This window comes from Typopeltis vanoorti, chromosome 20, assembly GCF_054136105.1.
Source record: "Typopeltis vanoorti isolate ZY-2024b chromosome 20, IOZ_Tvanoo_1.0, whole genome shotgun sequence".
NCBI classification, from domain to species: domain Eukaryota; kingdom Metazoa; phylum Arthropoda; class Arachnida; order Uropygi; family Thelyphonidae; genus Typopeltis; species Typopeltis vanoorti.
In genome coordinates this window covers 78,389,199-78,413,418 of record NC_143568.1, presented here as the reverse complement: position 1 = coordinate 78,413,418, position 24,220 = coordinate 78,389,199, and the positions used below count along the sequence as shown (strand labels likewise).

The window sequence follows — 24,220 nt, the reverse complement described above, 5'->3', positions numbered from 1 at the left end:
AATCTACTCAAATATATTCGAGTATAAGAATATTTCACTATCAAGGGTAGGAACAAACTACACTACCTTTTCTAAAAATTAAAAATGAGATTGTCAATGTCAGAGAATGAAATGTGAGAGATTTCTTATACATTGCAAAGCATTTGGCAATACGTGAAATATTCAATTTCTTTTATTTACAGTTTATAACAATTTATTCAAATCTTTATTAATGTACTTCCTTCAACTTTTTTTTTTTTTTTTTTTTTTTTTTTTTTTTTAACATTCTGAATGACCAATCCTAAAACAAAACATTTAAAATGAAACCAAGTTAGTTAATAAGAAGATATGCAATCATTAGTTGCTTAAACAGCCACAAACACAGAAACACAGCTGGTCACCAAAACCCTTCAGCATTTTACACAATACTGTTAGAAACCAAGCATCCAAGTGTGATAAACATTGATAACTGTTGTTAGGGGTATCTCATAAATTAATAATAAACATTTTAATGATATATATAAATTACAAACATGTATACCATTGTGTTTTGTAAAAATCACAAACTAGATTTTTTAAAAATTTATTTATTGAAACCACCGTTCTGCAGGAAGTCTTCCACTTCTTCACATTTCTTCTTACACAACTACTTTACAAAACAAGTTTACTCTTTATTATTCATTGAGCACACTGAAGGGGACAATATGCTAGTTTTTTTTTTAAAAAACTAGTGCAACTTTTTTTTTTATCCCAAACATTGCCAATATTTATATATATATTTTATATATAAACAATAATCTTAGGTTAATTGTCCAGAAATGAAAAATCTCATTTATTTTGTTTTGGTCTTCCCATTCCACGGCCTTGAGCAGAACCACCCCGTGGAGGTCCACCACCACGTCCTCCTCCTCGAGCACCAAAGGCACCTAAAATAAGATTTATCAACAAAAATTTATTTAATCAAGAAATTAAATTGCAAATTCATAATTATAATGAAATGTCATCTATTTACAGAGATGAGATCTCCAGGGACTCAATACAGGAGGACACATTACCTGCACCAGCTGTCATATCTATTCCTGAACTAATATTGATAAATAATGCAAACTAACTGCCTCATCACATCCAATGGCAGTCTATTCCAATCATGTACCGCCTTATGAGAGAAAAATCAAGCTCTGGTCCCCTTCTTGACATATTCATTCTCAACTTCCAAGGTTGCCATGTCTCATCTTTTCCTCACCATCCATAAAATCAAAAATTCCATGTACTGATATCAAGTATGACCATTTCAAAAGTTTGGATATCTCAATCATAACCTCTCCTTCTCCTGTTTGTTAGCATTTGCAGTCAACAAATTTTCTGCCTTCGTATACTCTTGTGTTCCACAATCCCAATATCATTTTAACGCTCTCTCTCTGCTGTATCAGAATCACCATGGAGACCAGACCTGCACACAAGAGTCCAAATGTGGTTGTATCAAGGATGTGTAAAGATACTAAATAACTTACTTAACTTTACATGTCACAGTACTGCAGTTATCCTCTGAGTTGTATTTGCAAACTTTGCTATATGGCCTTTGAACTTCAACTTCCTATTTACTAAAACTCGAAGATCCTATTTACCAGCATCAGCAAACAGATGTGTGTTACCTGTCAAAACCTTCTCAATCTCATTAATGTAAAGCGTGAATAACAATGGATCAAGGAATGATCCTTGTGATACACCCTTGTCACCAAATCCTGCAAACTCACATCCCTCACATACTACTTATTTTTGATGTGTTAGCCATCCTCTTATCCACACTCATATTTTATAATCCAATCCCATATTCTCCAATTTATGTAAGTGTTCAATGCTGTATTCCATCAAAAGCCATTGCAAAATCCAAAAGTATAGGGTGTATTCTTCCTCCTTGTGTAACTCAACAGTAACATCATTACAGAATGCAGGGCCGCGACGTGGGTAGGAGGCACCCTTGGGCAAATTTTTTTTGAGCGCCCCATAAAATAAGTTTCCAAGAAAAATTTTTGCAAAAAATTTTACTTTCAAAACAGTTTATACGCATACATAAAAATAAATTTTATTTAACAGTAGTAGAACATTGTAATCACTGAAATTCATTAATAAGGAATTTTTAATAAAAATTTTCAAATATGTTTATTCCTCAACACGTTCATTGACAATCACGCAATATCGCATGATGCGAGTTCTCACTGGGCGGCCGATCACGGGTTATCGCATGGACGTCGCTATCAAGTAAAAAAATTTGGCCACCACACGAAATTCCAATTTTCAGCTTGGCAATGAACGTGTTAATATATAAATACAAGAGAATATATATATAAACAAAAATTACATTTATTTTAATATAAAAAGAAATATTACATAACAAAGATAATTTGGATATATGCTTTTAAGTATATAACAATTAGTATAAATGTAGATTTATTTGACATAATTATCAGTCTTGCTTTAGCCGCCACAAAATTTTTAATATCTTTAATGTCAAATGAATCCATAATATTATTTTCAACTGATATAATTGAAAAATCCTTTACATTCTCTCCAGACATTGTTGACAGCAAATAATTTTTTATTAGTTTCAGTTGTGCAAAACTTCTTTCCCCTGATGCTACGGATATTGATAACGTTAAATAAATACGCATCACAATCACAGTATTCGGAAAAGTGTCGGTTAATTTATTTTCGTATATATAATTTAAAACATCCTGAGGAGCTGACTCTTTTTTAATAAAAAATTGCAAAGTTTTTAATTCCTCAAATAAAGTCATACCATCAATATCGTGATTGTCACTAAGTTTTAAGCGCAAATCTTTACAATGCTTCATTAAATCTTCATCGCTCCAATCTTTTAATTTGCTAATGTCTCTTATATAAAGTCCTCGTTATGTTCTTTTAAGAGTATGAATCTTTCCGTGACTGAAGTTATTGTCGTGTCTAAAATCGCGAAGAAAAAATTTATTTTAAAATTTTGTTTAGGATCATGCGTTGTCTCATCTGATGCTTCATACCCAAACATTTTTGTTTTTATTCTTTTGCGAATGTCCGGAAAATTAGGATCAATATTAAGATTGTTTGCTACTTCTTTTGCAGTTCTAATAATATTTTCAAAATATTGGTCTGTTTGGCAAGTATTTAATTCTTGTATAACATAATCAAGATTTTCTGTAATTTTTCCTATATTAAATGTCGGATTCTGCATTATTTTGCTTGCAACATTTACGAGACTTAAGATTTCGTACCAAACAAGCAAATAAATTTAAACGAATAAATATTTGAAATTAAGTTGTCTGCCTGAACTCTAGAATCGATATCTTTAGTTTCATCTTCCGTAATATCAAAAAGAGCCTGGTAAATTTCCTTGATATTATTTTTAAGTGGCTTTATTGCTTCTACACTACTTTCCCACCTAGTAGCAGAAAGTGGTTTCAAATTTAAAACACAAATGTTTTTTTAATATAGCCCAATGCTTCACAGTTCTTGAAAAATAATTATATAATTCCTGTATTACCAAAAAAAAATTTAGTTCCACAGGATATCTTAGCTGCATCAACTAAAAAAATTTAATGAATGAGCAGCACACGGAATAAAAAAAGCCCTTGAATTTATTTCATGGATTTTTTTCTGCAGTCCATTATGTTTGCCTTGCATATTTGAACCGTTATCATAAGCTTGGCCGCATAAATCCGAAATGTTAATATTCAATAATTTTAAATAATTTTTTATAAATTGAAATAGTCCTTGCCCAGTGGTATCTTCTAGTTTAAAAACCCAAAAAATGTTCATGAATTTCTGCTATATTTGTATCTTTATTTTGATTAACAAATCTAATAACAATAGATAATTGTTCTGTGTGGCTTATATCTGGAGTAGTGTCAAGAATTAATGAATAATATTTCGCCTCTTTAACCATTTCTAAAATTTTTTGTTTTATTGCTTCAGAAATTATACAGATGATTTCATTTTGTATTTTATCACATAAATAACGAGCAATGTTCCTTTTTTGTGATGCAAGTGTTCTGCCATTATTGAATTAAATTTAGCTACAGTTTCTACAACTTTAAAAAAATTGCCGTTATCATTTTCAAAACGTTTTTGTGAAGAACCTCTAAAAGCTATACACTGTCTTGATAAATATTGTATTATGTAGATTAACCATTCTATAACAGATTGCCAATATTTTTTCTCAGTTTCATATAATCTTTGTTGTGTGTAATCAACAAAGTTGTGCGCTGTATTTTGAACAGTTTTTAATGTGCGCGGAACTTGTCTCGTGTATTTTTAGTATATGACTCAAATGTTGCCAATCGTTACAACCGTATTCGTTAGTAAGTTGGAAATTTTGACTACCAAATATTTTGCAATAATAACAGAAAACCGAATTTCGCGATTCTGCATAAACTAAATAACTTCGTAAAACTTTTTCTCCATTTACTAAAGTTCGATAATAGTATAAATCGAAAAACTTGCGGCCAGATTCATCTTTGGGAAATTCTTTATTAACTACTTGATGCGGGCAATGCTCAACTAAACAATCTCTAACTTTGGTAGTTATATGATTTGGCCAAGTACCTGGATCATTAACATTAAAATTTGAAGTTTCGTGTTTCGCTGAATCGGAATCCAATATTTCTTCTGCTGCAACTTCTGTAGACAGTCCAGTCAGGCCAGTTTCATTTTTGCATGTAACATTTGTTTCTTCATAGTTATCTTGTGTCCTCTCTTTTTCTGTAATAGAGCTACATGGAGTACTTGCTTCGTCAGAACTTTCTGTTCTTCGTTTTTTATGTGGTACTGAAGTTAAAAATTTAATCAGTGATCCAGCCAATTTATGTTCCAGTTGTACTTGTTGCAATTGTCGTTTCCTGTTTTGTGCACCAGATAACTTCTTTGGCTTTTTTTCCGACATCTAGGGGTTAACATACTTGGTCAGACTTTAAAATAAGAGCGTTAAATGTTGTCCTCCAAAATAAATAATAATTTCTGAAAATTTTTTAAGCAGAGCAGATGTATAGAAGAAAAGTTTAGTCCAATGTTTTATTACAAGAATGTGTAGATTTTTCCATTATTATAAATACAGTCCTTCCATGTTAAAGGGATTATAACAGTCAAAATACCATGAAATCATACTGATTTTTAAAAATCTTCAGTAATTTTTCAAATAAAAAAATCTTACTATATCTAGCTTTAGTTACAAAGTTTGTAAATTTGTTCTAATAAATTTAAAATAGTTCTGATTCCAAAATTTTAAAGACAATTCAAAACTGAAGTAAAGCTTAATGCACATACCTCTTCCTCCGCCCCTGCCTCTCTGAACTGCACTGCCACGTTTTATATCACCTCTTCCTCTACCTTTTGCAAGAACATCTTCTTTAACCATATCTATAACTTCATCTGGAATCCTTAAATATTTAATTGTGCTGCCTCTAATATAGCACTCTGGCATTTTCCAGAATTTATCTCCATCCTAAAAAAAAGGAAGTCAATTTTAAGCCAGATTTATTAAAAGTAAGAATATGCATATATTAATTACAACCAATGGCCTGGTTAGCCCAGGGGACAGTTTACCCACTCTCAAACCAACATGCTGTGGATGCTTGTGATTATCATAATAATCACTTCTAGCAGACTTCAACTCCTTAAACTATGGCTGTATTTTTAAGGAAATTATAATGCAGACTACTATATTAACTAAAATAAATTTAATACTTTCAATATTTCAGCAAAGTCAGATTGTCATCGTTAGGGAATAAAAAAACATAAGATACATGCACGCAGGCACTACACTAAGCAATGAAGATGAAGCATGTCAACTGAGAGTAGACCTAAACTCCTAAATTGGGCATCCTTGGCTATTGGACTGAAGTGCAAAGGATGGGAGCTTCCCAAATTTGGAGCAGTTTCATGCAACAAATTTGTTGAGGTTAGGATAGTTGGATAAGGCAGAAGCAGATTGAAGAAAAAGTCTTTTGTATTTATATTTGCTGCAATGGAGTTTATCTTTTTTCCAGCATATTCTATGGCAAGTGTACAAAGCATGGTCAGAAAGTCCTGAGTGGCTGTAGTAATGGAAACAGATATAGTTCTTAGGTTCAGGAATTCTAATGTTAGCTGTATGCATGTGCCAAATAAATGCAGTTAGCTAGCACAATAAAGAGAGCGTGATGACACAATGCAAACCTCTGATAAGGGAAGACTATCGTGTCCAGTTTGGATAATACTGTCTTAACTCTTTCCCCACATATGGGAAAAATGTTTGTCTATAGTACGTCAGATGTTAAATATATGGCACTCCATATAACTGCTGGACAAAAAAGGAAGAAGTTTGTTTTTCTTAGGTGGACAGATGAGGGTCACTAGTTAGATATGGGAAGAAAGTTTTTTTCACTTTGTTATATATTAAATTAAACTTGCACAGTTTGGTACTATCAACATAAGAAGTCTGAATGGCAAAGAAATGGAGCTAGCTGAAGAATTAGATAAGCACCATATGGACATAATAGAGGTGACTGAAACTAAAAAGACAAAAACTGGCAAGCTCTTCCTGAGTAATAAATACAAAATATTATATTCAGGAAATGACAATCAAGGAAAAGAAGGAGTAGCCATAGTATTCAACACAAAATACGTGGCTAATCTTCTTGAATGGCAGGCAGTCTCAAGTAGAGTGATGTGGGCTAATATCAGAATAGGGAATTGGACAATGAGACTTATTTGTGCCTATGGTTCCACAAAAGGTTCTACTAAGTTAGAAGTGAAGGAATTTTTTGAAGCTTTAGAAAAAGAAACTGACACAATGAAAAAGGAAAAGTCTGTCCTAGTTGGAGATCTAAATAGCAGAGTAGGAAATGATTGTCAGACACACAAAATTATTTTGGGAAAATTTGGAGAAAAGAGCAAAGCTAATAATAATGGCAAATACCTGTTGTATTTCTGCTCAGGACATGGACTGGTTATTACTAACACCATGTTCCAACATAAAAATGTGCATAAATTCACATGGAGAGAAGAAGAAAGGAATAAGAAAAATCTCATTGACTATGTTATTGTTGATATTGATGTTTTCTCCCTGGTGCAGGACACCAGGGTGTACAGAGGATTTGAAATTAGAAGTGATCACTATTTAGTCTTGAGCAGGATAAAATTGAATTTCATATTGAAAAGAATAACACGTAAGAAAGTTTTAAAGAGAATAAAAGTTGAGTAGCTCTCAGATGTGAACTGTGGACTAAAATACACAAAGATTATAGGAAAAAAAAATGAAAGAGTTTGAGAACAAGAACTAAACCTTGGAGACTCAGTGGCAAACCTTGAAGAAAACTCTGATTGATTCAGCTAGAGAGGTGAGGTTGTCTGCAAGGATAGAAAAATCAGAACTATGTGGTGGACATAGGAAATTAAAGAGGCAGTGAAGGAAAAGAAGAAAGCATATCAAAAGTTCCTGAAAAATAAGTCAGCTTGTGCTCTTAGAGAATACAGAGACAAACGTAAGAAAGCTAAACACTGCGTAAAACTAGTTAAACAAAAGTCATGGGAGGACTTTGGCAAGAATATAGAAAATAAATATCAAGGAAGTGGCAAGATATTCCGGAGATTGTTGAAGAAGCTTAGAAATGAAGGAAAGAGTGCTGTAAAAGGAGTTAGAGATGATAAAGGCGACATGAAAAAGGGAGAAAAAGATATCCTTGGAGTATGGAGTAATTACTTCGAAAAATTGCTAAATGAAACAGTGATAGCACAGTGGTAAAAAACACTCAACAGGCATGCAGTCAGGAATACATATCCATACCTGAAGTAGAAAAAGCCATTAAGGGCTTGAAATGTGGAAAGGCAGCAGAAGTAGACGATATTCGACCAGAAATCGTTAAGTATGGTAGTATAAAAGTCTTACAGTGGCTGCACTCCATAGTTCAGAAAGCCTGGACAGAAGGACGAATTCCAGTTGATTGGAGTAGAGCTCTCATAGCACCCATATATAAAAAGGAAAATAAAACTGAATGTAAGAATAACTGAGGTATTTCTCTACTGAGTGTTCCTGCAAGATCTATGCAAGTATAGTTGAGAAATGGTTGAGAAGAATTGTGGAAGAAAAGTTTGGTGAAGAACAAGCTGGATTCAGGCCAAATAGAGGCAGTCAGGATCAGATCTTCACGTTACGACAAATAGTTGAGAAAGCATGGGAATATAACAAAGATCTGTATTTAAGTTTTGTCGAACTGGAAAAGGCATATGACAAGGTGCCTAGACAGAGGCTATTCCATACGCTACAGTTATATGGTGTCAATGGGGCATTATATCAAGCAATACTTAGTCTTTATTTGAGTTGTGAGTCAGCAGTTAGAATTGAAGGAAGTACAGGAAGATGGTTTAATGTTAAATCTGGTGTGAGACAAGGATGCACATTATCCCCCTCTGTTATTCATCATCTATACGAATCACATTATGAAGGAAAGTGGTATTAAACATGATATCAGAATTAGATATGTTAATGTCAGCTCTTTGCTTTATGCGGACGATGTTATACTTCTAAATAAATCCGCTATAAGTTTGCAAGATTCCTTGACTAAATTGAATAACTCTTGTAATAGATATGGTATGAAGGTGAGCATTAAAAAGACAAAGACAATGAAAATAGCTAGAATTGTTGAAAATGTCAACTGTGTTGTGAACAGGGAACCTTTTGAACAAGTAAAACATTTCAGCTACTTTGGCATGATTTTTAGTGAAGTTAGTAAATTAAATATGGAAATAGACAACAGAATCAACAAAGCTGGTATGGTAGGAAGTCAATGGAATAAGAGAGAAATAAGTCGGAACACTAAATTAGCTGTATACAAGACAGTGTTCAAACAAGTTTAACTTATAGATCTGAGAGCTGGGTCAGAAGTAAAACATATGCAAGACTAGAGACCACAGATATGAGAGTCCTGAGAAAGATTACAGGTGTGAACAGATGGCATCAATGGCAATATCATATTAAAAATGAGGATATTAGGAAAGAACTTGACATTGTCATCATCCAGGAATGCATTAGCAGAGCTAATCTCAGGTGATATGGTACTTAAACAGAATGGGCAAGGAAAGATTCGCAAAACAAGTGTTCTCTGCCAGGTTGGCAGGAAAACGACCCAGAGGAAGACCAAGATATAGGTGGATTGATATGGTACAAAGTGCCTTAGACGATAGAAATATAATATATGATAATGTTGGAGTCTTGACAAGTAACAGACTGATTTGGAGGAAAATTGTATATAGGAAGTTAGTAATTATGTAAATTTATCATGTAGTACTATCACATCCTGTACACCCCTTGAGGGTACATGTCAGGAATTTCATGATGATGAAGAACTTGTATAGTGGTATATCGCTAATCCGAACTCTCCAGTAATCCAAACTGCATTTTAAAAGAAAAAAAAGTTTTATTTATTATGTATGATTATTTTGTGTACTATTATTTTTAGTATTATTATTTATTTTATTATTATTACAGCACAGTATTTTTTTCATACTGTCAATTGTACAGTTATACTGTAGACCTATTTTGATTTATTGCACGTTCACGTTTGCTTTTTAATAGCGTACAGTACGTCTTGTCGGATTTACACTTTGTTTCCTCAAGAAAGAAGCCGTCATACTCCCATCTCCGGAGACATTTGAAAGCAGAAAGCTAAGCATTTCCATTCAGAAGTTTACCAGGATCAGAAATGTTATGGTATTCGGTATCTATCAATATCAGAGGGGGGGGGGGAACTGTCTAGTGACGTTTCTGCTCTAGAACCATTCCAAAAAGCTTTTTTAGAAAAAATTCTTGAATTAAATTTAACCGATGATCAAATTTCTAATACGGAAGAAAGTGGTCTTTGTTCGATATTGTTACCAGAGAAAACTCTAGTTCACAGAAATGAAGTCTCAGCACCCGGTCGAAAAACGTCCAAAGAGAGTGTCATGATAATGCCTTGTGCAAACGCTCAGGTAAACATAAATTAAAGTTACTTATGATTAGAAAGTAATTTTAATCAAAAAACCCAAGATCGTTTAAGAACTGCTGCCTTAAGGTTTTGCACCGAAGTCAACGTAAGGGATGGATGAATGTCAAACTTTTTTCAAACTGGTTTCACAACGATTTTGTACCATCTGCTAAAACTTATTTAAAATCCCAGAATTTAGAACAGAAAGCACTTTTATTATTGAATAACTGTCCTGGACATTCTCCGGTAGATGAATTGATTAGGGAGGACAGAAATTTTCGGGCTATGTTTTTGCCTCCAAAGTGTACTCCATTGTTGCAACCAATGGATCAGAACATAATACAATCCATTAAATTAAAATATCGTAAAACCTGCTTTTAAATGTAATTTTCCAAAATTATGATGTTACCACATTAAACATTAATAAAAAATATAAATTTGAAGGATGTAGCATTCTCAACTGCTGCTCCTTGGGACGCTGTCGAACCTTATGTAATTCGAGCGCCATGGAAAAAACTGTGGCCTTCTAGAATTTACAAAGATAACTATGGTGATATACATAAAGAGGAAATTCAAAACGTGCATAATTTGGTTAAAAATATAAATCCAGATGTTGAAATTTCACAAACAGATGTTACGGAATGGATTACAGGTAGAACCAAAAGTTAATTTGAAATCAAATCAGATGCTGAAATTCTAAATATGACGCTACAGAACTCGAAGAAAAAAAAAGTAAAACGTGAAGAGGCAGTTGACAGTTTTAATATGTGTATAAGAATGGGCTAAGCAGAATGATACGCCATTCGACAAAATTTTATTGCTAATGCAGCTCCGAGAAGAAGCATTCAAAAAAAGGTTAGCTTCCAAGAAACAAAAGAAAATCAGTGACTTTTTTCACAAAGAAATAAAAAAACTTTTTTTGTGTTATTTTGTGAAACTTTTTTTGTGTTGTGTACAAGAAAGTGATATTTTTTTACAAATCAAGTTATGTACTGAACTATGCAATTTTATTAAATCAGAATCCTCAACAATAAGGCACATACAAACTAAATTTTTTACTAAAATAAACTTCTGTACTGTATTATTTTTTAAGTTTTACATTACAGTAGAGTAGCTTTTTTTCTATCAGTTACTTCATTTATTTACAGAATTAAATTGACGTACCATTAGAATCTGATTACTTTTATCTTAAACGCTAGTTATTGTTGTCTCTTAGGGAAAAATTCACTAATCCGAATGAGCACGGTTTTTATTAGTTTGGATTAGCGAGATACCGCTGTATATATCCAAGCGTAAGCAAACAAAGTTTGCATGTGAAGTATCTTCACAACTAGGCTACCTTTATATAGGGCCTAATGACTTTGCCTTAGTATCTCATAATACAAAACACATATCCTTTCTGACATGTATAATGCAACCCCTTTTCACTACTTGCACATGGGATGCACTTCTACATTAATTCAACTTTGCATTTCTTCTGGGCCTAACTATAACTGATGAGACCTCGTTAAAAGTCGAAACTGGTCTGGATAGTAGCTCTTCCCCATAATGCAACTGATGTGAAGTAATTAACCTCTATACACAAGGCAGCCTAGTCATGATACTTCACATGCAAACTGTCTGCTTATACCTAGATAAAGGATTAAACAAGAATATAATTTCTCAGCAAAGCTTAATTTATTCTGTTTGATGTGGTTTATTTCATATGATATGTGGTGCACCGATTATATTGATAAAACACTTTGGATATGTCTTTGAATGTGCCCTGAATATAAGGGATCAGAATAGTTTTACTGTGGTCTTGTTATTAGAAAAAGTAAAAGGGATCTGAGGGGAAGGATTTAGTATCTTCTCTATTTTTGGGGATTGAGGAATACAGCCACTGATGGTAAGAGCAGTATCATTAGAATAGATAGCTGTATGATATGATTGTGTAAATATCTTCCAGTATGTATATGCTTTCTATAAAAATGAACCATTTGAAAAGTGTGTGAATAAGCTATTTAAGAAGAGTAAACAGTTGATTATTTTTCCCATTGTGAAGAGAATTTTAGGATGCTGGCTATTTAAATATGCTAAAAATGTATCTAATGTGTCATGGACACCATGTGGCCAAACAGCAAACTTATCACCTGTACAGTGCAACCAAACAACTGGTTTCAGTGTGACTGTGTTGAATGCTTGGCACTCTAAATGTTCTTTATAGAAATTTGCTGGGAATGGGGGCACTCTTCTATAAAAAGTAAATAAACTATATCCCAGAATCAAATGGAATTTTATCCTTTCTTGATGTTCTTAAGGGTCAAAGCTGTATAACTGAGAGGAAAACTCCACATAGTCTTTAAAGCAACGTGGAGAACCAATCGGGGCTTCTGACCTAATGTCCAATCCTCACCTTCTCGTGGTGGACCCAGTTAGGTATCTACCTGGATACTGAACGAACGAGGATGGACTGGCAATTTGGGATTTAGCCGACCAAATTATATTCTTACTGGCTTAAACCCAATATTAAATGATGGTACAACATGATAGAATTTCATGCCGGCTGGGGCATTGCCCGGTTAAAAAAAAAAAACGTTTTTGCCAGGAAACCAGGGTGAACAGCGAAAAGTCACCTACTAAAACAAATCCCAACTCAATATCACCAGAGTTAAAGATCGGTACTATCAACATAAGAAGCCTGAATGGCAAAGAAATGGAGCTAACTGAGGAATTAGATAAGTACCAGATTGACATAATAGGGGTGACTGAAACAAAAAAGACAAAAACTTGTGAGCTCTTTCTGAGCAATAAATACAAAATGTTATATTCAGGCAATGACAATCAAGGAAAAGAAGGAGTAGCCATAGTATTCAACACTAAATACAAAGCTAATCTTCTTGAATGGCAGGCAATTTGAAGTAGAGTGATGTGGGCAAATACCATAATGGGGAACTGGACAATTAGACTTATTTGTGCCTATGATCCCACAGAAGGTTCTCCTAAGGTAGAAGTGGAGGAATTTTTTGAGGCTTTAGAAAAAGCAACTGACACAATGAAAAATGAAAAGTTGGTCCTTATTGGGGATCTAAATAGCAGAGTAGGAAATGATTGTGAGACATACAAAATTATTTTGGGAAAATTTGGAAAAAAAGAACAAAGCTAATAATAATGGCAAATACTTGTTGGATTTCTGCTCAGTACATGGACTAGTTATTACTAACACCATGTTCCAACATAAAAATGTGCACAAATTCACATGGAGAGAAGAGACAAGGAATAAAAAAAAGTCTCATTGACTATGTTATTGTTGATAGTGATGTTTTCTCTCTGGTGCAGGACACTATAGTGTACAGAAGATTTGAAATTGGAGGTGATCACCATTTAGTCTTAAGGAGGATAAAATTGAATTTCATATTGAAAAGAATAACATGTAAGAAAGTTTTAAATCGAATAAAAGTTGAGCAGCTCTCAGGTAGAGTAAAATATACAAACATTATTCAAGAAAAAATGAAAGAGTTTGAGAACAGGAATCAAACAATGGAGATTCAGTGGCAAGCTCTGAAAAAAACATTGATTCTGCCAGAGACGCATGTGGTGAGGTTGTCTGCAAGGATAGAAAAATCAGAATTCCCTGATGGACACAGGAAGTTAAAGAGGCAGTGAAGGAAAAGAAGAAAGTATATCAAAAGTTCCTGGCAAATAAATCAGCTCTTAGAGAATACAGAGTAGTGGCGGCCGGTGAAAATTTTAATTGGGGGTGCTGCATATACAAAATTTAAAAAAATAAAAAAAAAAGAATTTTTTTTCCCTAATCAGTAACCAATTTGTTAATAAATAAATTTACATATAAAAAAAATTGCTTTATTAAAAATATTTCACTCTCACCACGAACCCGCACCAATAATAAAAGTTTCGTATCTCATAGAAATAATGCGCCAAGGATACGATACACTGCTCAAATGAGCAGTGTCAGAATGACTTGTAACATGCAATCACAAGCTCAAACGAATATCGGCGAGACTGGCTACGATTGGTCAAACATGATAATATCGACACTGTGTTATATAGCAGTGCATTTGTTTCGTAATCTAAAGCGTTAATCTAACATTTCCAACTATTAGCTATTCAATCACTATCGAAACATAAGCTGTAACCTTAAAAATGTTGTATTGCATTTATATAATGTTGTAAGCATTGTTATTATTTCTAAACATAAACAAAATTTCAAATTTTCATTTTTTCCTTGGGAGTACTGCAGTGTCACAGTGCATATGTACGGGCCGCCACTGATACAGAGACAAATGTAAGAAAGCTAAACAAAAGTCATGGGAAGACTTTGGTAAGTACATAGAAAATAAATATCAAGAAGTGGCAAGATATCCTGGAGGTTGTTGAAGAAGCTCAGAAATGGAGGAAAGAGTGCTGTAAAAGGAATTAGAGATGATAAAGGTAATATGAAAATGGGAGAAAAAGATATCCTTGAAGTATGGAGTAATTACTTAAAAAAATTGATAAATGAAACTAGCAGTGATGACAGCACTATGATAAAAAACACTGACCAGGCATGCAACCAGGAATACATATCCATGCTTGAAGTAGAAAAAGCCATCAAAAGTCTGAAATGTGAAAAAGCAGCTGGAGTAGATGATATTAGACCAGAAATGCTGAAGTATGGAGGTATAAAAGTTTTACAGTGGCTACACTGCATAGTTCAGGGAGCCTGGACAGAAGGACGAATTCCAGATGATCGGAGTAGAGCTCTCGTAGTACCCACGTATAAAAAGGGAAATAAAACTGATTGTGAGAATTGCAAAGGTATTTCTCTACTGAGTGTTCCTGGTAAGATTTATGCCAGTATACTTGAGAAACGGTTGAGAAGGACTGTGGAAGAGAAGCTTGGTGAGGAACAAGCTGGATTCAGGCCAAATAGAGGCTGTCAGGATCAGATATTCACTTTACGACAAATAGCTGAAAAGTCATTGGAATATAACAATGATCTGTATTTAAGTTTTGTAGATCTGGAAAAAGCATATGACAAGGTGCCAAGAAAGAAGCTATTCAAAACGCTACAGTTTTATGGTATCAATGGATCATTATATCAAGCTATACTTAGTCTTTATTTGAGTTATAAGTCAGCAGTTAGAATTAAAGGAAGTACAGGGAGATTGTTTAATGTTAAATCTTGTGTCAGACAAGGATGTACATTATGAAGAAAAGTGGTAATAAACCTGATATCAAAACTGGAGATGTTAATGTCAGCTCTTTGCTTTATGAAGATGATGTTACACTTCTAAATAAATCCTCTACAAGCCTGCAAGATTCCCTGACTAAATTGAATAACTTTTGTGATAGATATGGTATGAATGTCAGCAATAACAAGACAAAGATAATGAAAATAGGCAGAAAGATTGAAAATATCAGCTGCATTCTGAATAGAGAACCTATAGAACAAGTAAAACATTTCAGCTACTTAGGCACGATTTTTAGTGAAGATAGTAAATTAAATATGGAAATAGACAATAGAATCAACAAAGCTGGTATGGTAGGAAGTCAACTGAATAAATTTATATGGAATAAGAGAGAAATTAGTCAAAACACTAAATTAGCTGTATACAAGACAGTGTTCAAACCAATTTTAACTTATGAATCTGAGAGCTGGGTCAGAAGTAAAACACTTGACTAAAGACTAGAGGCTGCAGATATGAGTCCTGAGAAAGATTAGGGGCATGAACAGATGGCATCAATGGCAATATCATATTAAAAAAGAGGATATTAGGAAAGAACTTGACATCGTCAGCATCCAGGAATGCGTTAGCAGAGCTAATCTCGGTATAGTCACTTAAACAGAATGAGCAAGGAAAGATTAGCCAAACAAGTGTTCTTTGCCAGGTTGGCAGGAAAAAGACCCAGAGATAGACCAAGATATAGGTGGATTGATACGGTAAAAAGTGCCTTAGAAGATTGATATATAAATATAAGATCTGACAATGTTGTAGCTTTGACAGAAAATTGTAGGTAGGAAGTTAGTAATGATGTAAGTTTTTCGTGTAGTACTGTGATATCCTGTACACCCCTTGAGGGTAAATGTCAGGAATTTGATAATGATGATGTTCTATTAAGAGAAACAGATGGCTCCCTACTGCAAACTTACTTTCTCTGGCTATTATTATTCAAAGCTCAGCATTTAAATGCCTACTATCAAGAACCTGCATATTCTGTTCCTCATCAAATTTGTTCAACAAGAAATTTCTACACTAAAATAAATCTCCTCTCTCAATGTTATAACCTGAAAAAAAAATTCAATATAAAACCATCAGCTGTTTTTCTCCTAATGAAGAGGTATTGATTCCCATAGGCCATTATCCCACAGATTGGAGACGTCTCTGAACGTGTTGCTCATGTGCTTTCATCTTGCAGCCACGTTTAAGCCATGTACAATCCTTTTGCTACATGCAGCTTATCGAATTTCTTGTAATTGCTTTGTCTTACTTTGGACAAACAGGCAAACCACTTGCACAATGCAGACCTTATTACTGAATTCGACATCCCAAATCTGGCCTTACTGAATATAGGATTAATCTTCATTCCTCTGGAATGAAGCAAAATTAACCAACCAGAAATTTGAATGCCTTTTCCAGGAAAATGAAGATGTCCTTCTTTGCCCTCCAAATCTGAATCTCCACGATGGACTATGTCCAAATTTGGGAAAGTGTTATCAATAACTGTATTCCTTAATTTTTTTTTTTTTTTTAATATACTAACAGACATATACCAAATATTAACACTATCATATTACCTGACATTCTTACAACTTTAAGCAGGGGGGGGGGATCTATATAGACCTATCCAGTTACATCTACATGCCATTTTTGAATTTCCCATTATTCACTTCTATAACAGTCATGAGGGTTTAAGATACTTAAACCAAAATATCCATGTAATTCTATTTTTTAAACATTTTCTTACTGATCACACTGTTACTATATTTTCACACAAATTATATTTAATATACATACTATATTTAATACAAAATAATTTTTTGTGATATTCTCATTATACAATTATGATGTCTCTCTTCAAAGAAATAAATGATAAAGCACATTAATAGATCTCTGAACATAAAAGTAGCTAATTACCCTGGATGTGCAGATAACTTCTCTAAGGTTAATATTCATCCAATTATCACAGTTAACAAGATGACCATTGTATGTTTCACCATTCTTCAGTTCAACCAGCTGGAAAGAAATGAAACTTTATCAACAGAAAATTGAGTACATCCCTTGTTTATACAAGGCTAACAAACTAACAGAAGTAACCAAAATTTCAAACTAACTCATATAACGTACTTTTCAATAATTCTGTTAGTTGAAACTTTCAGTATATTCAAATCACCTAGTTTTATGTAAAATAAAAATTTTATTGTTTCTTAGCACACTGCAAATATACTTGGAAAGAAGTCAAGACACCCCCATAGGCAAGGTGCGCTGTGCCATGCAACAAGTCACGTGTTTGTAGCAAGTATAAATCAGAGAAATATGATACTCCCAAGTAAGTGCAACTTGTTTGTGGGTGAAATGGCTGTGAGAAAGAAACTGATGGAGTCTGAAAAAGACATTGTGATAGAATGCCATGTTGCAGGCCTATCTGTTCAGTAAATATCGGCCATTCAGGTCAACAATCAGTAATATCATACAAGTGCTACTGCAATGGACGACCTAGTCCATTGCAGTAGACTAGGTCATCCATTGCACTCACCAGTGTGGTATGGTGCTATGAGAATAATATTCCTCACAGCACCCTACATGTAAAAATCGTCATTCATCAGTCAACAAATTGAATGCAGAATTCCGGGCATCAGCTGGAACATGAATCTGCACCTTGCATCCAGCATTAATGTGCTTATAGGTCCCTGGACTTCTCATGTGTGGAAACAATATATATATATACAGGTAACCTTTGTATAACACGGATGTCAGGTTCCACAGAAATGCCGCGTTATATAAATTGCATTATACGAGACTTAGATCACATAGAAAAAGTAGGATTAGGTTCCGAAATCATTTTTTTTTAAATTATATAAACAACAATGACATATCCAACAAAAACAATATTTTTATTTAATTCAGGTAACTCATGTAAGTTAAGAAAACATAAACCATGAGACAAATATGTAGTATAAAATTATAACAATTACAAATTGCAAATAAATTTCATTGCACATAATGCATAAATGTTTTAGACACAATAAAATAAAGTGCATATTTTAATCATCATCACTGTCTTCAGAAATAACATTTCAAGATGTTCTTTAAGTGGCCAGAGGTCGTCACCGCTTGAAATCTCTTGGATATCATTTGTATAATCCTCATTGCATACTTCGGCTGGTTTAGTCATCAAGAAGTCAGTAATAAGACTTTGCTTTCCACTATGCTGCAATTTTTAATTAAGTTCATAATATGGCGCTAAACAAATATCCAATTGTCTTGTGAATTTTCCCAATCGCTCCATTGAGGGATCATTATCCGTAAAATAACTTCCTAACTTTCTTGCCAAGTCCAATACTTCTGCTAATTTCTTTTTAGATGGCAAAAAAAGTTATTTTAATATCCGGATGGCTTAAATTTGTTGGGTGGCCAGGTACGTTATCTAAAATTAGTAGAATTTTGAAGTCCATATTCTTTTTCTTTGTATAACTTTCTACATCGGGTACAAAACCCATGCCTTTTTGTTAGCCCGCCAACAAACAGGTAGGGTGGACTTGTCGAGTCCTTTCATCGCACGAGGATTTGCAAATCGGTTAATAAACATTGGTTTTGTCATGTAATCACCTGATGTATTACTACAAAACAGTAGAGTAATTCTATCTTTGGAAACTTTGAATCCAGGAGCTGATCTTTCATTTTTGGAAATATAGGTGCGTTTTAGCATTTTTTTTCCAATATAACTGAGATTCGTCTGCATTGAACACCTGGTCTGCACTGTAACCACCTTCTTTAATGATTTTTAAAAGTTCTGCTGGGTATTCTGGACAGCTTCAACGTCTGCTGATTCGCCCTGGATTTTAAGATTATACAAAGAAAACCGCTTTTTAAAGTTTTCGAACCAACCCTTACTGGCACAAAATCCATGCTGAGAGATTTCTTCTGAAAAATCTTGATCAAGTTCTTTTAAATGTTTATAAACTTTGAGTTCTTTTTGTTTAATAAGGTGTCCATCCAAAAGAATTTTCTTTTGAGTGTAATCTATCCAAATCATTAGAGATTTCTCCATTTTTTCTATTAGAATATCGCGAACACGAGCAACGTGCTTTGCACTTACCGTTGACCCAGCAATAACACTTTCTCGGATTTTATGTTCATTTTGTTTGATTGTTCGAATTGTTGATTCATTTAAATTCAGAGTCCTTGCAACAACTCCTAGTTTTTCTCCAATTTTCAACCGATCCAAGATTTTAATTTTTTCTTCGAGAGAAATGAATTTCCTCTTCATTGTTGGTTTTTTCCCTTCCATTGCAGTTTTAGTGGCCATTACAATAAAAATAAACTTTTACATAAAATAAAGCATTACATATGTAATTCACCAGAAAATTAACTGCTCAGCTTGAGAATAACACACTTATGATTTTAAATGCACTTTCTTGGCAGAAAATGAAGCCAATTTTTAACAATAAACACTTTATACAGTAAACCCCTAGATGGCGAACCTATGGCACTCGTGCCAGAGGTGGCATGAATGAGAATTTTGCTGGCATGTCAACGATTTATGCTTATAAATTATTCAAGTTTTTTTTTTTAATTGTTACAATATGCACAAGCTGAATTTTGTTTTACACAAGACAGCAGCTATAAAGACGTTCATATGATTGGTGTAGTATTAACAAAAGATCATGCGACCCAAAGACAAAAGCAACTGACAAGTGTTGAGTTGAAATGCTAATTCTCTTCAATCAAATTCCATAACATCTGAAACTGTCATAACAACATTCACTATTAGTTTTAACACATTCACAACAGGGTGTCATTTATCATTCCGATGGAACTTGTCATTACTGACTGGCTCAACTCACACAAACGTTTCAACCCTTGGTTGAATTTTATGACTTCTTGTTTGCGTTTGAGGTGGCAGGTGAACTCGCACATTCATTATATGGCATGTTTCAATTCTTGGTAGTCTTTTATTTTAAGTTAGCCTTTGTGATATGTCATAACGACATTGAGAATTTCAAATGCAATAAAACAAACACTTATTTCATAATTGAAAAACTGGACAATAGTTTTTAGTTAGATACTGTGTTTCGGTGCAACATATGGTCTTGCTTAAGTCTACACAGCATAGTTTCTGTGAGAGGAGACATGTGATTTATTAGTTAGTGCCGTTTTTATTCCATCTGTCTCTAGTTGCACTATTTGTTGAGAATGACACAGACTGCAAAAGCCTCTGTACAGTACAGTATTCAGTGATGCAATAAAACTAAGTTCGATACTTATAACTACTTGCGCGATACGGGCACACAAATTTAACGAAGATAAAATTTGATTTTTAAGTCCCGCGGTGAAAAATATGAAAAAATAAATAACGAAAGGGTTACTAGAAATTGTACACTGCGTTATATCGAAACCGCGCTGAACAAGGGATACTACAATTTGTAGACCATTGTATAAGTACCGCGTTATACAGGGGTTACCTGCATATATATATATAAAACTCATTGTAGCATGTTAAGTGTAACATGTAGTATGCTCTGAAGATGCTGGTTTAAAACCCAGCAAAATATAAGCCAGTTAATTAAACATCTTTTTTTAATATATATAATTTAGCTGGTATGGTGTTGTAATACCGTTAAAATAAGTTATGAATAATGTTCAACACCTAAGCTTATCTATTAGATTAATAAACCAGCATCTAGGCCTATCTATATGAGGGGATATTCAAAAATAACCGGAATTATTATTTTTTTAAAAATTTTATTTAAGTTTATAATACCATATCCTAGTCTCCTTCAAAATATTCTCCATGAGTCAATGCACTTATACCAACTTTTTTTTCACTTCTGGAACTGTTCAACTGGAACACTGTTTACGGCCTCCAGCGATTTTTCTTTCACTTCATCCACATCAACGAATTGCTGCTCTTTCATTGTTTTCTTTATTCATAAAAAAAAAAGAGAGAGAGAGAGATTGGCAAAGGAGGATGGTGATTAACCACCATGTTGTTTTTCTGTTAAGAACTATTGGACAGATAGGACAGTATGGGCTGGGGCATTGTCAGGGTGCAGCAACCAATCTCCACTACGCGACATTTCTGGCTGTTTTGTTACACATTCTATGTTCCTTGTGGCCATCATAAAATCATCCAACTTGCTTGTAAGCACTAACAAAAAAAAGGGGCCAGAACAACGAGCCAGTTCACACAGGATGATGCCACTTGCCAGACTGGAGTGGAAAACTCACACTCACTATACCCAGTGGCATTATAACTAGAAAATGTGCACACATTACGTTCAAATTCCTGTTATTTTTGTGTACCCGCTCGTGTGTATACAGATAGATCTAACATATATTATGGCTTAGGTACTGGTTTGAGCTCATAATTAGGTTTAATAGAATGAATACAGCACGGAATTAATGAAACATGGTTTAATCATACTAATTTTCATCTCTATCACAGAGACGTTTTCTGGGATACAATATTTTTTTTTAATTATAATAAAACAGAAAAACACATGAAAGAATTAAGTGGGAAAGTTAGACCAAAAGCCTGTAGTCCTATGAGAGATGCCTTCTATATGTGCTGTTAGCTAGCTTTAGCCACTGGGTGGCTGATCTAACAATTAATGTCTCCTGAAATCTTGGAGGTTTAATAAAACCAATTCATTTAAGATTAGACTGGTTTGTAAAAATCTGCTAATTCTAAAAAAAAAAAAAAAAGTCTTTTAAGTTTGAATTTGCTGCAGCAAAGCATAGTGTTTTTTTCCTCACTTGATGATTACATGCAAGGTATCCAAAGGCATGGTTGGCTAAGACTCTGGCTGATCATAACTGTGATGGCAGGTGTATTTTTTTGTGTTCTCCAAGGCAGATCTCCTAGTCACTCCATGATGAGTTGCAAGAGCAAGGAATCTTGTAAAACGCCTGTAACACATTCCCATATCCTCCCCCCACCGCAACAATATGGTACTGTTAAAACCCCAATTGCTCCTGTCCAACTGCTCCCAAATTAATGAGATTAACAAAATAGTTGTTCCATCACTTCACAATCCTCTCAACACATAATTATAATTTTTAATCCTTTTTTGTATATAGATTATAGTAATGCTATTACTATTCTTTAAAAATACCCAGAAAAAATTTGTACTATTTTTAAACCTCACTTGAAACTGGCAACCCTTATCTGCTTTCTTGAAGACCCAGTACCGTTCCTCTCCTCTCTGCTCCAGATGTTTACAAGGTTCATTGTTCTTGCAACTTCTCATATTATGGACCAACTGAGAGATCTGCCTTGGAAAACACAGAAATACATTTGCTGCCACAATTATGGTTAGTCAGGTCGAGCTAACCACACCTTCAATACCTTGCATGGAATCAAATGAAAAAGATAAAATAAAAATAAAATAAAATCAACTACCATTATGCTTCACTGCACCAAGTACAAACTTTTGAAAGACTTTTTAAAGTTTTAAAATACTAACCTAATCTAAAGAAATATGGTTATGTTAAACTTCCCAACATTTGGGTAACATTAATTCTTAGACCTTCTATCCAAGAAACCACATAGAGGATGTCCCTCAAAGGACTTTAGGCCTCTGATCAAAATTCTTCCACTTATTTTTTGTGATTCTGTATTATTACAATTATATTGTATCCCAGAAGATGAGTGCAACAAACAAAATATCAGAATGATTATACTTTTGTGTTTGTTTCTCTGTGCTGTATTCATTCCATTAAAACCTAATTATGAGCACAGATGAATCCACAATTTACATATAACTATCAATATCACATTAAGTATCTTATTTTACCATAGCAAAATTCTAGTGAATAAGTTATTTATAAGGACTTATTTAAGTTAAGGGATATTACATCCCATATTGTTGCTTAGCCAAATAAGAAACTCAAAGAGTTTCATGCTGAATACAGAAACTATATAAAGTTCGGCGATTCCAAGTGTCAGCAAATACCTGGAGAGTGTAAGCTGAGGCAACTCATAGCAAGGGTGGAGCAAGCTCCGATCACTATTCTTGATATTTACCCATAATGTGAACTTGGCTCCTAGGAGCTGTATTACTGTTCTACATTATGAGACATACTTTTATTCTACATTTATTAGGACGCCTTCTTAGCAATTCTCATAGAAGGGATGTAAGTTCTGTTCGCTACAAACTTGGTATTATTAACTAGGTCTACCTACTCACTGATGAGACCTCAATAAAGGTTGAAACCGGTCTGGGTAGTGACCTTCTCTCATAATGTAGATCTAATCATGACAAAGTACATGAATATGCAATTACTGACAGTGAACTGACATCCATTTTCCCATGCCCACAATTCCAGCCTACTTGCAGAATGATTCAAATTATTCTGCAAGTACTGGATACCAGCTGGATTCCTGAGTACCCTACCTATCTTGGCATGATCAGCAAACAGCTGTATGTTGCCTGTCAAATCCTTCCAAATATCATTAATATACAGATTGATTAACAGTGGACCAAGAAGGACTGATCGCTACAGTATTGGTAAGGTATCCTTTCTGCCATTTTTCTATGCATCAAAGTTCAATGGATTATTTGAAATTTAATATATTAAATGAAAAGTAATTTCTTATAAAATATCTGAAATGCAATTTGTAGGTGGGATGAAAAACCCAACCCCCTCTGCATGTGAGTGACTAACTCACCTTTGATTGAAAAATGTAAAAACTGCAGTTCACCACTAGTTACTTTAAATCTTGAGGACTCACATCCCTCGTATACCACTTTTTGATATGCGAGTCAACCATTCTCTTACTCACGTGAATATTTTATATTCCAAACCCATATTCCCTAATTTATACAACAATCTTCCATGCTATATTCTGTTAAAAGCCTTAGCAAAATCCAAAAGTATCATGGTGTATCCATTCCCCTTGTCTAGTTCAATGGTAACATTATTATAGAATGCGAGCAAGTTGATAAAACATGATCTTCTCTTAGTAAACCCATGTTGTTCATTACAAAATAGAGATTCACTGCCAATCCATTTCTAAATGCGAACCCTAACCAATTTTTCCAA

General features: G+C 33.9%; 1 protein-coding gene across 1 annotated transcript in view; it reads right to left on the bottom strand.

Annotated features, from left to right (window-relative positions):
* Positions 1-556: 556 nt before the first annotated feature.
* The window catches only part of LOC150095586 (U6 snRNA-associated Sm-like protein LSm4), a 58,064-nt gene continuing 34,400 nt past the window's right edge, over positions 557-24,220 (bottom strand). The window contains exons 3-5 of the mRNA XM_090410245.1: positions 17,090-17,188; positions 5,293-5,470; positions 557-905 (exon numbers count right to left, since the gene is read on the bottom strand). Coding sequence (XP_090266371.1) covers positions 808-905; positions 5,293-5,470; positions 17,090-17,188 — 375 coding nt within the window. The 3' untranslated portion in view covers positions 557-807. The remainder of the gene's footprint in view (positions 906-5,292; positions 5,471-17,089; positions 17,189-24,220) is intronic.